The sequence below is a fragment of the Pagrus pagrus genome, assembly GCF_965226575.1.
Source record: "Pagrus pagrus genome assembly, chromosome: 20".
Lineage (NCBI taxonomy): Eukaryota > Metazoa > Chordata > Actinopteri > Spariformes > Sparidae > Pagrus > Pagrus pagrus.
This window is the reverse complement of record NC_140207.1, coordinates 22,717,411-22,733,964: the sequence shown is the minus strand read 5'-3', so window position 1 is coordinate 22,733,964 and position 16,554 is coordinate 22,717,411. Positions and strand designations below refer to the sequence as shown.

The window sequence follows — 16,554 nt, the reverse complement described above, 5'->3', positions numbered from 1 at the left end:
CATGAATACACACAAACGGGAGGAGTATTTTGAGCCTGCGTTGTACATTAATAGGATGATTGGAAGACTTGCTCTCAGCATGCATGGTCCGACACCCTCAGAGAAAATAGGAATGATGTGAGTATCAGAAATAACATGCACACACACTCACACACACACACACATACTCAAACATGTACAGCTAGACAGGTTAAAATATTTGCAACATGCATGAACCTTCATCAGTCTGTTCGCATGCATGAGGGCTAATTCACTCTCACACGCTCACACACATCCTTAAAAACACACACACAGTGAGATACCAGTCAACCTCAACCTGAACCTTGTGAGTCACAGTGTATAGGACAGTGCTGCTCACACACACACACACATGCACACACGCCCTCTGTTTTTCTGTCATGAAGGCTTTGACTCAGATGTGACATGCATGCACATGAACACACATGATCTGCCAATGCAAATACTTGATGCAGCGCATGGGTCGGTCATAACATCATATATCATGTGTAGTTCATGTGAACAGAATATATGGCTCTGTTCGTGTGCGTTAAGCTATTGTTTGACAACTCAAATTGATTCAAGACTATTGGTATTCTTTCAGCCTCAGCTTTTCAGCTTTTTCACTGCATTGTAAGCTGTTTCATAATCTCTGCTCAGAAATGCACTTTACTAAAAATATCTCTGCTCATTACTTCAGGATGCCTCCTCTGCATCCAAGTTCTTTTTCAAATTGCTCTTCTGAGTGTAATAAGTGCCGCATATTTGTCTGTGAAGCCTTACAGAAGCACAGGGGAAGTCTGTTTGGGAGGAAAGTCGCAGTGCAAACATAATATTTCATCAGTGAAATCTTGTTTCATTTCAGTGCAATAAGTGAGCCATTGAGGTAGAGAGGAAACCAATTTGACAAGCATCCGTGGGAACGTATTTTTTTGGTGTCGGCCCCCTCCTCCTCCTCTTCCCTCGTTATGTTCCCTCTCTTAAAGGGCCAGTGGCGTGCAGTGTAGTGAGCAGTCTGAATTATGGAATGTTTACTGTCATGATCAGAATGATAGTGTGAAGTAGACCCTGTCTGTGTCCACAACTGATTTAATCAGCTGTGACCTCCTTCATTCATGAGGATGGAGAGAATAATAATGTGGCTCTGATGAGGTACTGGTGGCTGTGGGAGTGTTGTGATGAGAGTAGGAGGTAGAAGAAAGAAATCTGTTGTATCATTTTGATGAGCAGAACACTATATCTATTCTGAGGATGCTCTTTTGCAGCTGACCTCCAACCTAAATTAATATGTGCAACTTGCTCAGACACTTGCACAGATCAATAACATATAGAATAAAAATCTGTTCTTTCATGGTTATTGGTGTTATTGACTTTGGGTGCTGAAGCACAGCCACGGCCTGATGTGCTCAGTTCAGTGGAAGCAGAGAGAATAAGATTCCTTTAGAATGATCAAATTGAAAAGCCTGAATGTGTATGACAAAACCTGTGATGGATTTCTGCTTCGTTTATGTTTGGTCTTAATTGAGTTGGGTTGAGTTGGGATGTTTTCTGTTCATTTTTGGGTTGGAGAAACTTCTTAGATGGAGAGAGGGGCGATAGAAGTTATTGCAGCATCCATCATAACAAACACCATTTTATCTACTTTATCTACATCATCATACTATTTAAAAGACATATTAGCACCATATTTTTTTAACACTGGACACTTTTAAACAGAATACAGGGACACAAATCCACTCATGTTGTGTGGGATCTCGGAAGTGCAACAAAGGGTTTAGTGCTTCATCATAGGGTGTCATTTTTACTTTTTTTTTTCATTAAACTCTTTCTCAGTAAACCGTCTTACTTTCCAGCCGCTAGTCCAGATGAAAAACAAATAGGGCTGATAAAAATGTTAACACACTTTTAGTGGCCTGCAATTATTACTGTGTTTTGCATCTGAGGCTGTATACAATGTGGCCTACCTTTTTTGGGAGGTTCCAGTTTGCTACGTTCAACAAGCTCTCTTAGCTTTTTTTACTCAAATAGATCAATAAACAACTCTGTTAAATGCCACAATCGTATAAACCCAAGCCCAAGTCATTAAAACAAGTCCATCACTGCTGCTGCAGCTCACTTGCTCTCTTGCTCAGGGGCTGTGTGCTTTGTGCTACTGAGTTAGCTGCTGAACAACAGGCTCAGGAGCTGTGCACTGTGAGCGCAGCACATTGTTGTCATCTGACAAGCCTGGCACGGCGACACTGACTGCCCCGTAGCTCGAGCTGGCCGGCTGGGAGATGTATGCAGCAGCTAGTTATACAGTAGGCCTGCGACAGCCACAGATACTGGATTTTCGTCTTGTATTCATCAGAACATTTGATTCATTGATTGCTATCAGGATGTTAAGAAATTTTCCACAAATATAACAAAAAAAAAAAGAATCACTCACCAACCTTAGCTGTAAGAGGAGTTAGTGCATTAACCATACAAAGGTTAACATGGCACCTCTGTCATTGTATGTTAAACACAATAACCTGTTTCATCATAATTTTCTGATTTCTTGGATGATTTAAATGTACAGTATATAAATGCTGGATGTATGTATATATTGTATATAGTTAAAAGCATTCATTGTGTCCCCTTACTTCACCAAACCTGCACCCTTGGCTGACCTTTAGTAGGCAGCATAATGCCAGACAAACAGTGACCAGTGTGTGTGTGGTCACAGCTGTAGCAAAGAGTAAAATGTCCCAGAGGCTGTATAAACAAAGCCCATAAAATCAGGACTTTTCCACACTAAACAGAAGCGTTGCATAGTGGAGAAGCTACAGCAAAGAATACAATGATATATCACAACATTTATATGAACAACAAGAGTGTAACTCTTTTAAGTCAGCAGTTCAGTTAAATGCAGAATTAAGCTGCAGCCAAAAGAACACCTGATACAGCTGGCCTGTAAAATCGGACTTCAGCACTTTTTAGGGTTGTACCTGACATCCCACAAATCAAATAAACGGTTGTTCTAATAGTAGGCTATTATTCAAATCGCCGAAAGCAAGTAATGATGTTAGACTCAGTTTCTGTGTGTTTGACTGTCCCCAAACCAGTCCTTGAAACGTTTGAAAAAGGTTTGTATGAAGGGAAGAGATCTTTAGGGAGAGATGGAGAGAGGTAAAAGAAAGTGTAATTACTGGAGTAAAAGAGTAAAGGGGGGATGACAAGAAATGAGGCCCACAGAAAGACAGTAACTCAGGAACTAAAGACCGAGATGGCAGGTGAAAAATATCAAAAGCGAGAAATAGGTATTGGCTGATGGAGAGATGAAGACGGAGCTCAGTGAAGGCTGAAATGAAGAAAGTAGCTTGAAGCAGATGAAAAGGAGAGAAATGGAGAGGAAGAAACATGGTGTGGGTGTTTTAGGTACGGTTCTGTTCTGTGCACTCAGCCAGAGAGTTACAAGAGAAGCCCATAGCCTGCTGCTTAAAAGAGCTGGGGCCTCCCATGCTTCCAGTGAACTCATTAAAACTGCACCAATTCTTCATATTAATTACACTCTACGGGCCTGCTGACTCTGTTCCGGTTGGCCCTCTGAAATATAGTTTGAAAGAATTTTGCTGTGAAGGTCTAAAAATCACTTCATACGCCTTTTAGAGTAAGAATCCAAACTGCTGATGCTCGTCTTCTAGTTAGAGGTTAAAATAATAAAAGATTGAATTAGAACCATGATTAGAACCAGTACCCTCTGATAAATCTATAAGCACTACAGTCGTGTTCATTGGTTGAATGGTGTAAAAACAGTAAAAGGCTGATGTCCTTTGAGTGTTCACTAGCAGGGATGAGGCCGATAAAGACAGTAACGGCTCCCCTTTTTATTACTTCTTTTAAAGCATCCATAATCTGTGACATTCATTCGACATGAGCTTAATGATTTGGACTCACCGTATCTGTCACCTGCTGCTAATAGACTGTATCAATACTGATGTAACCTTTCTCTATCAATTCATTCGCTTTCTTTATCTTTATGCCACTTCTTCTCCTTCCTTATTCTTCCCTCCTCTCCTCTTTTCTTCCAACTCATAATTTTCCTCACCACCTGTCTTCTTGTTTTCTCCTTCTCCTTCTTTTCTTCCCTCCCTTTCTATCCCTCGTTCCCTACTTGTCCTTGTCTCCTCCCTTCCTCTGCTCCCTCACTTCCTCTCCCCAGGTGCTGAAAGGTTTCCCAGAGTGTCTCCAGGCGGATATCTGCCTCCATCTGAACCGGACGTTGCTGCAGAACTGTAAGGCTTTTAAAGGCTCTACCAAGGGCTGCCTCAGGGCGCTGGCCATGAAGTTCAAGACCACCCACGCACCCCCTGGTGACACGCTGGTCCACGCCGGGGACGTCCTCACCGCCCTCTACTTCATATCCAGGGGATCCATAGAGATACTGAGAGGAGATGTGGTGGTGGCCATCTTGGGTACAAAACATACATTTTGTTATATATAAAGCTTTCAATATATGGCCAAATCCCAACGTCCCCACCCTGAAGTGTTTCAGAGAGACCAAAGGCCAAAATGGAATACATAGAAATGGGACAGCAGTTTGTGACATTGTCAAGTTCACCTTGTTGATTTTGGACTTTTTATTTTACATTTTAAAATATATAATAAAAAAAACAGCAGTAGACATACACACAAATAGAATTATATTCAGTCAGAGGTTTCAGGGAAACAAGGCTCCATAATGTTTCAGGAGCTTATTACTTTTTGTCTGTTTAATAAACTGAGACTTTAATTAGAGACTCAGACAGAAAACATCAGACGTTAGGTAGTCATCTAGAAAATTCCTGCTTGTGAGTAAAAAAACATTGCATGTACAATGAAATGAATCAGATATTCAAGAGCGCTATCATCTTGATTAACATTTCTTTGTTTGTTTATCTTTTACGTTCTTGGGCTTCCCTGGTCAGCCCTGATAACCCTGTGTTTAATGTTACAGCGCCATTAACTGGGAGTGTGGACATTGTGATTTGGCCACTTGAGCCCCTGTTCCCTTGTTAGGTTACTAGAAACTATATCAGAACCAGCAACGTGACAACATCTGGAACTGTTTCTCTTGCAGGACATTACTTGGAAGTATAAACAGTCAAGAATAGTATCAACATTTGCAATGAAGCCTGTAGGTTTAGTCCACTGATTGCAGGCAAAGGGCTTCTTACCTGCATCTGATATCAATCTAGACTGCAAAAAGTATGTAACAGTCCTGTTTCATGTCCTGTTCTCTTTTTTTTTTTTTTTGGTGAAATATGCATTAGCTGTTAGCACCATCTGCTGGTAAACATAGAGTGTTACCCCTAATGGTTCAGTGTAGATTCAGGATAACAACAGAAAGACATAATTATTCAGGGTTTACCTCGCCTCTCACCCAATGTCAGCCTGGTTTGATGTAGTTCCCTAAACAGGAGAATAGTTTCCAAAATGGATGAATCAATAAGACAGCTCTGTTGTGTCAAGATATGTAAAGTACTGTATGAATCCACAGTTTCATATTGAAAGCAGTGAACTATTTGCTCTAAATAATCGTTTGAGAAAATCATTCACTTTTGAACGTCTTGACCTGAAAGATATAAACATGTTCAGGGAGAGACCTGTTAGTGGGAGAAGAACCAACTACATTTTACACATTCATCTGTTTATTTTGCCACTGATGATACAATAATGTGTTTCATCCGTAAAGGCTTTTCTTTCTTTTCTCTTTTCCCAGGGAAGAACGACATCTTCGGTGAGCCCATCAACCTGTACTCCAGACCAGGTAAATCCAACGCTGATGTGAGGGCTCTAACCTACTGCGACCTCCATAAAATCTTCAGAGAAGATGTTCTGGAGGTGCTGGACATGTACCCTGAGTTCGGAGACAACTTCTGGAACAACCTGGAAATCACCTTCAACCTCCGAGATGTGAGTTAACAAATGTCAGAACAAACAGAACTCATCAACAAATAACTAGTCATTCTCCAAAACAGCAAAAAAAGACAATTTATAACGACTGGTTCAAACAGCTATCAGCAATGAGAGAATCCCAATCCTTCTGATGAAGCAGAGGAAAGAGCTCCTGATTCTTACTGCAGCTGCTTTTAACATCCCTGCCAGTGTTTCCTTGAATAAAAACTATCTAATCCTCATTTCAGACCAACATGATCCCCGGCTCTCCAAGCAGTGATGACTCCAACTGTGGGGGATTCAACAAATTACGAAGACGCAAGTTATCGTTCCGAAGACGTACAGAAAAAGGTAACCCATCCTTTACCTGCTCACCTCTCACATCGACCATTTGTTTTGTTGTCACATAAAAAAAATATTGACCTGACTGTCTGAATGGTTACACAACTTCAGTAAATTTCATTTGATAATTTGGTTTGATTTGATACCTTTATCTATGCCATCTATGAAGTTTTTTTTTTTTGGCAATCTTTGAAAACACCTGGACTGACCAGCCTGTCTCTTTTTGAATCTTTCCTGGCACACCTCTGTCCAGACGATGCAGATGCCGGAGAAATTAAAAAGTCTCATAAGTCTGTGAGACGAAGACAGAGAGAAGCAGCCAACAACCAAAAGCAGGAAGAGGGACCCAAGCGTCAGTGGGAGGCGCATCGAAGCTCAGTGTCATCACACTCCAGTGGTGATGAGGTATTACAGCAGTTTTCATTAAGACTTATTCTGAAATACTAGTTTTTTTCTGCGGTTGCCATTGTACACCATGGCACAACAACGTAGCATCCCATTGTACTCAAAAAACAACTTCCAAGTTGAAAACTCGGGAAAACATGCAGTTACAACTTTGTAGTCGCCATTTTTATTTTCACTCAGTAGGAGCTGACTCCTCCTGTCTCTGTGTACGTGTTCCAATCTGTTAAATCTGCTGCTGTAGTTGCTTTGTGAAACATGTTTGTTGTAGGAAAGCAGAGAATACTGACCCTGAAATGTTGGCTCCAGACATACAATGGATTGCAGCATAAAAGGTGGTGTTAATGCCTTGCATCTACACCTGTTATAGGGGGAGGAGTCAGTTGTGACCAGACTCGCCCCTCCACCGGTAATGTTGGAGAATCCACAGGCTCAGGCTCCAGCCATGAACTTCAACGAGAACAGTGAGGGTGATGGAGACCCCAAGACTGGTAATACCTGCAACGCCCTGTCAGGTAAAACACAGTGTGAACTGTACACAGGTGCCTGCCCAGTGTTTAACTACAACACACACTCACTGTCTCCTCCTCCACCTGTCTTCTTCTCCCCCAGGTGCATTCTCAGGTGTGTCCAACATCTTTAGTTTCTGGGGGGAGAGTCGGGGGGGTGGTCAGTACCAGGAGGTTCCCAGCTGCAGTCTGGCCTCCCCCCCTCCCCTCAACACGCCGCTGCACAGCCTGAGCCGACAGCAGCGCAACCAGCTGGACACACGCCTGGACCTGCTGCAGAAACAGCTCAACAGGTATGACTGCTTCTGTGAGTGTGTGTGTGTGTGTGTGTGTGTGTGTGTGTGTGTTGGTCTGGCTGCTGCTTTTTTGATGTCTTGTTTTGTATCGAACAGTTGTTGAAGGATGACGGTATTGAAGTCTCTGTTAAACGCCGCAGTCTTCTGACACTTTGAGTCATCTCACAGTCTGAGAGCGTTTCTTTTACCTGGCTGCCTCTGCAGGAAGCCCTTCTCTCCAGTGCAGTGGAAAAAGTGATATTTTCCGTCCCTGTAGCCTTTAGCTGGATGAGCCTCCTTTGTCAGGTCTTGTAGAGATCACAGGCTGTGTGTCTTTGTGCTGGTGTATCGCTCTGAGGCTGGCTGCGCCTCCAGCTGAACGCTCAGAGTTTTAACGCATGATTGACTAGATGCCTCTGTTGTGGATAGGATGTGTCAGCAGGCTAGAGGTGTATGTGGTCTACTCTCTGGATGAGAGTAGTGGTGTGAAAGGAGAGAACATCTGCACATATGGTGAAGTCTCTGTTGCACCACAGAAAGTTGAACAGAGCAGAAGAAATGAGCAGAATGAGACCTAATTAGCTGTATGGGAGCCTCACATAGGAGCCAGCAGGTTTGATGCTAAAACTTCCAATATGTGTGTAGCACACTCTCTCTATTTCCACAGTGTGACTACAGACCAAGATAATTGTTAACTAACAAGATAAAGTTGTGGCCTCCCTGGGGAAAGAGGATAGTTATAGCTGCCAACATAACAGAAGAACAGCAGGACAGGAATAGAACTGCAACATAAGCAAAACAGAGTTTAGAAAAGTGTAATATTTAGAACAGAAAGTTTATATAAGTGGAGGGAGACAAAGTTATGCACACACAGTGCCTAGCAGTAAGCAGCGGTTGCTAATTAGCAGTCAAGGCTACCAGTCATGAGTCATTACGATTTGCTAAGATCTGGGCACATAATGACTTAGAACTACTAGCAGTCAGCGTGTTAAGCATCCATTACATTATTGTTTGTCAACTTGGGTGTCAAGAATTAATTTCCAGGGCTCACCAGATGGCTGTGGAGAAAAAAAATACTAATAGTCCTCTTGTATTTTAGCTGGTATAATGATAAACAAAATGTGACCCAGGAGGTTACAAAATCACCCATTTACTTTAAGTGGAGAGAACTAAAGGTCTAACATAATGTCAGCAGGAGACACAGTTTTAATCTTTAATTTATTTTAATTGTAGTCTTTAATGAAATGAATACAATCTATTAAAGGATCTTCAGTTGTTCATCCGTACACACTGTGTGCAGGTTGGAGAGTCGCATGTCGACGGACATCGGAGCGATCATGCAGCTGCTGCAGAGACAGATGGCTCTGGTTCCTCCTGCCTACAGCGCTGTCTCATCACCACCTCAGGTAGTAACACACTTATACACACACACACGCACACACAGGGTATTTACGTAGAGGCTGGTTTCCGCAGGGGTTGTGACAGCGAGCATCTGTCTTTGAGAAAGACTAAGTCACCCTAACATCAGGAGGCAGGATGAACAACACTTTTCTATTGTTATCAGAGACTGACCCGAGCTATGAATAGACAGGAGGCTACACTTCCTCCAGACAAATAAGATGTTGTCTCTTGCAGGCCTCACCCTACACTGGTCCGAGCCCAGGACCAGGTCCAGAAGAGAGACAGGTCCAGCCTGCTACACCTCTGGAGACAGACACCCTGGCGTCTCTATCACAGGTGAAGCACATAGAGAAATCAGATGAATACTGTGCTGATATGTATTAATACATGTGACTGTATTCAGTGGAGCTAACTGACTGTGTTTACTGATTGAATGATGTCATTGGTTTATATTATGGTCTGGGCCAGATCTAGGTATTGTTGATGGCCTCCTTGCTACTAGTTAACCATTACTAATGGTTCATTATACAATGGCTTATTATACAACAGTCATATACAGTAAATGTTTTAAATCATATATTTTTCTGAGAACGATACACCTACAAAACATAAACATGTGTACTGTATATATGCATTCATTCTATCAAAATTAAGGAACTGTTTTTTTTCACCAGTTCTTCTCACCTGCCTCTCAGGCGTGAAGGTTTGCTTCTGAAATGTATTTTTTCGTTGTTAAGCACAGCACACAGGGGTCAACCCTCGTGAAAAGATTAGTCATATCTGAAATTTGACTATGAAAAGTGATAAGAACAAGAGTTGTAGCTGTCAGTCCCAATGACCCTTTGGTTTCTGTCCCTGCAGATCCTGGATTCCCAGGACTTTGAGGAGTTCCCAGCCAAGTCTCTAGACTCTCTGCAGCCCCAGGACCCCCCACTGATCGACACCAGCCAGGGTCCGCTCACCCCCTCTGGACTGGACAGCCTGGGGCAGCATCTGGAGCTGGAGCTGGGACTGGGGACTGGGGTCATTTCAGGGCCAGCAGTAGGTTCAGGTTCAGGTTTAGGGTTAGAGTTAGGCAGCGGGGCAGCAGTAGGGTCGAACTTAGGAGCAGGGATAGACTTTGGTTCAGGGGTATGTATGGGGGCTGGGGCCGGGCCAGTGGCTGGAACAGGGGTATCTTCCCTGGATCCTGAAACCCAAAGGAGGATGTCCCTCCAAGAACCACAGACACCTCTGGACTCACGGACACCACAGAGACACAGCTCCGACCCAGGGGGGAGCTAAGGAAGAGGTGAAGGGGGGAGGAGGGTGTGATGGAAGGAGGGATACAGAGAGAGAACGAGAGATGTGTTTTATCCTGCTGTTTCTACTGTTCCTCGTGGCACTTTAGAGATCAAGAGGCACCTACTGAACCTACCACCAAAACCCTTTAGGCACCCAGCTACTGTATCTTCATCGTTTCACCTCTGACCTCGAGGAAGGACAGACAGCTCACAGAGAGTGAAGCCAGGCAAGGGTCAAACAAAGGGTTGAGGCCTCTCTCTGTCTCTCTCTTCCACAAGTCTCCCCCCGCCGAGGAAAAATCTGGAGCTTTCTGAACTCCACAACAGTACAACCTTTAACCAAAACCACAAACAGAGCAGAGAGGAGCTCTGCCACTTAATGAACACAGTCCAGGTCAACACAGACTGATCTGAAGCTCTCAGTCATCCGCTGAGGATGACACACCTTCATACACACACATAAATGACTGCTAACCTGTAGAAGAATCCCTTTACTGCTGTATCCAGTGTTGGATGACTGACAAGAACAAGAAAATACAACAACGGACAGAATAATGACGAAACAAGTAGCCATTTACGTCTTGCACTGAAGATCCTATTGATATAATGATTATTCTCTTCTCTATGTCCGTGGCGCTTCCGATAAACTCACAAACTGGTTGGTAAACTGTAGTGTTAGCTGGCCTAACAGGAAACCTGCTGTCCCGTTCTGTTATTGGTTCCCTTCCCCCTGACGTCCTGCCCCAAGAGGCGGAGCTGACGCTCCCCCCTTCCCAAGAGCACACTGGTATTGGCTGGTTTGCACCTCAGGGGTGGGAACTGGAGGGTTAAAAGCCATGAATTTTCTCGATGAACATATCAGCTGCCCTATCATAAACATTGTACAGATTTGCTAGTGAGTGAAGAACATATGGCATGCTTAGGCAGCGTCCCAAACAGGTAAACTGGCAAACTTACAGGATTACCATGAGAACAGAGCACCAAAACAGCTAACTATGATTATTAAAACAAGCAGGAAACCCAGCTCACTAATCCCACGAGCAATGAGTTGTGTTTGATTATCAAAGTGATGAAGTCAGCAGTGACATGATACTGGCCTGCTTCCACGTCTAAAAATCAAGCACATGCATAAAGGAAACAAAGTTTGAGTGATTCTAGTTTATCAGAGTTGAATTTGCTACCTCAGATTTCATTGGTCCTCACTTTTCTCACCTGAGCAAGAACCCGGAATGCTTTTACCTTGTACGTACTGGTCTGTCATGTGATACATAAGTATGTACAAGTTTGCCAGTTTACAATGACCAGCCGAATGCGCCATTATTCTGTGTACGGTACAATATGCAAACACTGGCAAGAAGAAATGAGTGAGTGCGCTTTAATCTTATTCTATGTGTGATAGGTTCAGGTCTAAAGCTTTTTATCTGTGTGTTGTCCTTTTTTTTGTCTTTCAGTCTGCAGAGCATGACGTAGAGTATGTTTGCTTCCACACACTGTAGAGGATCACTGGATTCTAATGTTCAGGACAGATTTGTTTTCTTTGCCCCAAACTGATTTCGTGGCTTGTTTGAACAGGCAGATGACAGATTCAGTGTTTGTGTTTTAAATCTAGACAGCACAAATGAAAACCCTTTACAGTGTAGATGTTATTATATTTAGGATGTCATCTAAGGATGCTCAATACTACAGCAGTGGGCCCAGGAAGAGCAGCACTGTTTCTGCTCATACTTTACATTAAACATTAACGTAAACTCATAACCTCCCATTAGTATTCCACAGATAAACTTCTGATCCTGTCATGTCATGTTAGCAGGACACAAACACATATAATTATGTTACTGCTGTTACTAATTATATAATTAGTAACAGCAGCATCTGTACAGATAGACAGACTGGCAAATATGCATGCATCAACCAGTTTATCATCAAAGCTAATGGAGTCTAGTAAAACTCCTTGGATTTAGGATTAACTCTGTCCATGTATCACACTGAGGCAATCAGGTTCATCAAACGTTACCGCTGCTCAGGTTTCACTCGTTTGGGTGCAGTGGTATTACACTGCCTTCTGTATGATGTACTGCAGACTGCCTGCTGCCACACTACCCGACACATGACACCAGTTTACAAGCACGAGGGAAGGGACAGTAACATGAACTGAACATCTTTGTCCAGGCATCCATCTTTCATCTTCCTACATAATGTTCATACATAACACATTCACTTCAGTTGTGCCTCATCAAAGCAGTGCAACACCTCACCAACCACGAGCCACACGTGGCTTTAAGGATCTGACAACTTTATAGTGAATGATATGATTTCCTTTATTTCTAAATGTTATTTTGACTGCAGTCACACTGTAGGTGGTCAGTGAGCAGGATGAAGATGGAGGTTGGTTCCCCTTTAATTCAACAGTATCAAGAGAAAGGTAGTCCTTACATCCTAAGAGTTACTGAAGATGAAAAAGGGTCCTGGGACAAAGTCTTGATATGATGTTTTTAAATGAATCATTCAAAGTGTGTGTCTATGACATGCATTTGGAGAGGACTGACACTCTCCCCCCTATTAAATCTCACTAACCATTATCTATAAATGGAATAAATAGCAATGTAGTTTTAACTGTTAATGTGGTGTAAGGGTGGAGTCCAGATACCTCAAGGCAGGGAGCAATGTATGAAATAATAAAAGCAGGTGCAGTGACACCCCTTTATAGTGAAGTCTAAACAACTTTTATAACTGCAGCCTCACCAGTTCAGTTTTGATTTGCCAGGATGAAGGAAAAAAAAAAAAATCTCTGAATTGTCTTCCCTGACACAAAATTATACAGACAACCCTTTCCTGTACCACACCATGCAGTCATACCAGAGGAGGGAACGCCTGTTAAAGTGCAATAGTCCTTTAAACAGTTAAGACTTGTAGCAGCTTAACCGCATCCGTTCATTTTTAGCACTTTATTTCTTAAACAGTGCAGATGTTTAATACAGACTCAGGAACGTGTCATTGATGTTAGAGGGTTTATTTTCCTTTGTGTCCGAACTCAAAACCACCAATCAGAAGAAAGGAAAGAAAGGAGCATCCTGAACCTTAACTCTGGCCGAAGTCCCCTTTAATGCAGGATTGTGAAGATTGTATTTTGCTGCTTGCTGGTCTGAGCTATTGTATTTATTTATTGTTGTAGGATTATTATTGTTTGTCTGTGGATTTGATTTATCACTGTCTCGGGTTAATGAACAGCTCGTGTGGTGGAGCAGGTGAAGGCTTTCTGTATAAACATGTGTAACTTATGTTCTTTTGTTCATAATCCTGACATCAACACTCGACAATTCTCAATATTTATTCAATATTTATGTGTGTCAGTGCTCGGTGAGCAGTACACATTATTATTATTATCATTATCACGCAAAACGAGCAATTCCCAAATGCACAATATGCAGGATCTGCCTGTTTTTTCACAGTTGTTGTCAGTGTCTTTGCCTGTGCACTAATTGGACTGCACAGCTGTATGTACACAGCTCTATAGAGGTGTACCTTAGTATAGTACCAAAGCAAGTGAATACTGTCAGAAATAATCATTGTTGACATTTTTAACTTGTGTGTAATTCAGCTCTGCAAGTAAAAAAAATTGAAGAAAAAAAAGAAATTGTAAATGCAGCTGAATTCTGGATCTGCGATTTAAACTTCAACTGTGGTTATTTTTACGGTTACCTCAAAAATAATTTTTGGGGTATGATCAGGACGATTTAAAAACTTGAAACCCAGAGAATACTTGTACAGGTGAAGTTGTTTCTACACTTTAAGCAGTGATTCTAGCTACTTTCAGATGAATGGTGTCACTGTACTGTATTACAGCTTGTTGCAAAGTTGCTAAAATCCCTTAAAGGACCAATTCACCCAAAAAGTAAAACTCAGTCATCATCTCCGTGCTGATGGAAAGTCAGGTGAAGTTTCGTAGTCCTTAAAACATTTATGGAGCTTCACAGCAAAACAGTGTTGCAGCATTCTCCTAAACAGCTGAAGTAGCTGGAGACTTGTTTTAAAAAACAACAGAAAAAAAATGGCTACATACAGCTTGCCCGGTGTAATCCAAGTCTCTGGAAGCCCTGAGATCCCAAATTCATTTGAATAGATGCTATTTACAACCTTGATTTGCAGTTGTGTACCCACTTCAGATGGAAAGATGCGAGCTAACACTTTTAGCTTAGCAGCTACAGTGAAGATTTTGACTTCAAAAAGGGTGTAAATAACATATTTTCCATCAGTTGGGGATCTCAGGGCTTCTGAGGAGTTGGATTTTCTCTTTTGTTTTTTTAACTGTTATTTTTTCTACGTTTTAAAATGAGTCCCCAGCTACTTCAGGTGTTTGGGAGAATGCTGCAACACTGTTTTGCTGTGAAGCTCCAGAAATGTGTTGTGGACTACAAAACTTACCTCACTTTTTCATCAACACGAGGTTGAGGAGATAATGACTGAATTTTCATTCTTGGGTGAACTTTTCCTTTTAACATGAGTGAATGCACTACAGATGTCCAAGTTGATAAGCTGACATTGACCAAATCTACTGAGTTCTTCTTACTACTGAACCCTATCTGCTCGTACGTATGTTTTATTTGGTTTACTGTGCTGACGCACCCATCACCATCAGTTAGTTTTCAGCAGTCTCTGCCTGTGGTCACCAGGACAACAAATCACCATCCAGTAAACATCCAGTTCTTTACCAGTGAGTGGTTTTTTTCCAGTGCCGTGCTGGTTTCAGAAGTGGGCTCTCCTCTCCATGTCACACACTGTAGCGAGAGTGTTGTTAGTGTTCAATAACAGTCACCTAGTGGCCTGAACTGTATCTTTACATTCAGAACTATGACCTCAAAACTAGAATGTGGTTGTTGTCGACTTCTTCTTTGACCTTGTATGTGACAGTAGACCTTAGTGGTATATTCCATGCTAGAGAATACATTTATGTAATGCATACTGCATATTATAACCGCAGAGGGTGCACTTTGAAAAAGAAACATGGGGCACTGGGTGTGATTGTGGGTGGGGGGAGGGGGGTGTATAAGGAGGCTTGAGTGTTTTCCCCCTTTGAACACACATACAGACATAAAGACTCAGCTTACAGTCAGACACACACACACTGACAAACACACACTGATATACACCTTCTTTCAATGGCTCTTCCATACCGCTGAGCTTTTTTCAGCTCTGTTCAACTTTCTATGAGTTCCGACAGACTTGAGTCCTGTATTTGTAGATATTTTGAGCACTTGGGGAGGGGGGGTTTGGTACAGTTTACACAACACTGGATCTGCTCTGTCACTCCTTGCCTGTACATACCAACTTCGACTACTTGTAAAGGAATCAAACTCTTTGGCACTCGTATAGCCAGCACTATGCAGAAACTGAAAAATTTCTTTGGCATGCTTTGAAATGCAGAATACTATAGAGGAAAATATACTAAATTAAGTCTGCTCCAATTTCTTATCGAAATAATCACCTTACTAAAAAAAAAAAGATGTGGATAAAGCTGTCCATGGTGAAAATGGATATGATGATGAGGGTGGTTAAATGTGATTAGGATGACTTTTAATATTGTGCACATTTTTACTTGCATGCTGCGCTGAAAATCATCCAGCAATGAGAGGGTTTGACGTGCAAAGCAGCTGATTTTTGCTGTATGCTTGCAAACTGTGTGTAGAGTGAAACACTGAATTCTTCCGGGTTACGGGAGAGTCATATTTATATATACATATATATACATACTACTTCCAGGTCATGGAAGAGAGGGGTACTGAATAGCTGCAAATATAGTGATCCTAGATGATACAATATTATATTGTATATTTGTATCTTTGGTTACAAACCACTGTAACGGAGTGATGCATGTGTGACGGTCCTGAGCAGAACTGTTAACCATTTCCCAAATATCAAGGAGCGCTTGATTTTTCCCATCTGGGCGGTGTTCACACTCCTGCATGGAAAGTTAAATCAAGTGCACCTAAAATATTTTTAAAAACCCTGCTTTCTCCCAGCTGGGACGGGCTACACTCTGAAGGACTGTTATCAACACATCTGAGTACAGTTTTGGAATCACATGTGACTTTCTTTTTGGTGCATGACGTGTTCAAATCTGTTAGCAATAGCATATCTTAAACACATTAGGCTGAAAATTACAGAGCTGTGTGATTTCCCAAAAACTCTCACAGATGTGTTGAGGATAGCTCATGTTTTTAATGGGGTGTACTCTAAAGCAGTCCCTGGAGTACTGAGGTGATCATAGATTTATAACAGTGGGCTGGTCAGTGGAGTGCTTCTAGAAGCCCATAATACATGATTCATATCAAATATTGAAGAAGGCCGGAGGGGAAATGGTGAAGCTCCAGGTTCTGATTGTGTGATAGCATTATTAATGGTTGAACTTTATAAAATTTCAAAATATTTCTTTCAATAAACCTCTTTGAA

General features: G+C 42.0%; 1 protein-coding gene across 2 annotated transcripts in view; it reads left to right on the top strand.

The window, feature by feature from the left end:
- The window catches only part of kcnh2b (potassium voltage-gated channel, subfamily H (eag-related), member 2b), a 259,375-nt gene extending 242,821 nt beyond the window's left edge, over positions 1 to 16,554 (top strand). For both annotated transcript variants that reach the window (XM_084341313.1, XM_084341314.1), the window contains 9 exons: positions 4,181 to 4,433; positions 5,720 to 5,913; positions 6,144 to 6,246; positions 6,491 to 6,642; positions 7,010 to 7,154; positions 7,252 to 7,441; positions 8,724 to 8,829; positions 9,059 to 9,160; positions 9,686 to 16,554. In XM_084341313.1, coding sequence (XP_084197439.1) covers positions 4,181 to 4,433; positions 5,720 to 5,913; positions 6,144 to 6,246; positions 6,491 to 6,642; positions 7,010 to 7,154; positions 7,252 to 7,441; positions 8,724 to 8,829; positions 9,059 to 9,160; positions 9,686 to 10,108 — 1,668 coding nt within the window. In that variant the 3' untranslated portion in view covers positions 10,109 to 16,554. The remainder of the gene's footprint in view (positions 1 to 4,180; positions 4,434 to 5,719; positions 5,914 to 6,143; positions 6,247 to 6,490; positions 6,643 to 7,009; positions 7,155 to 7,251; positions 7,442 to 8,723; positions 8,830 to 9,058; positions 9,161 to 9,685) is intronic.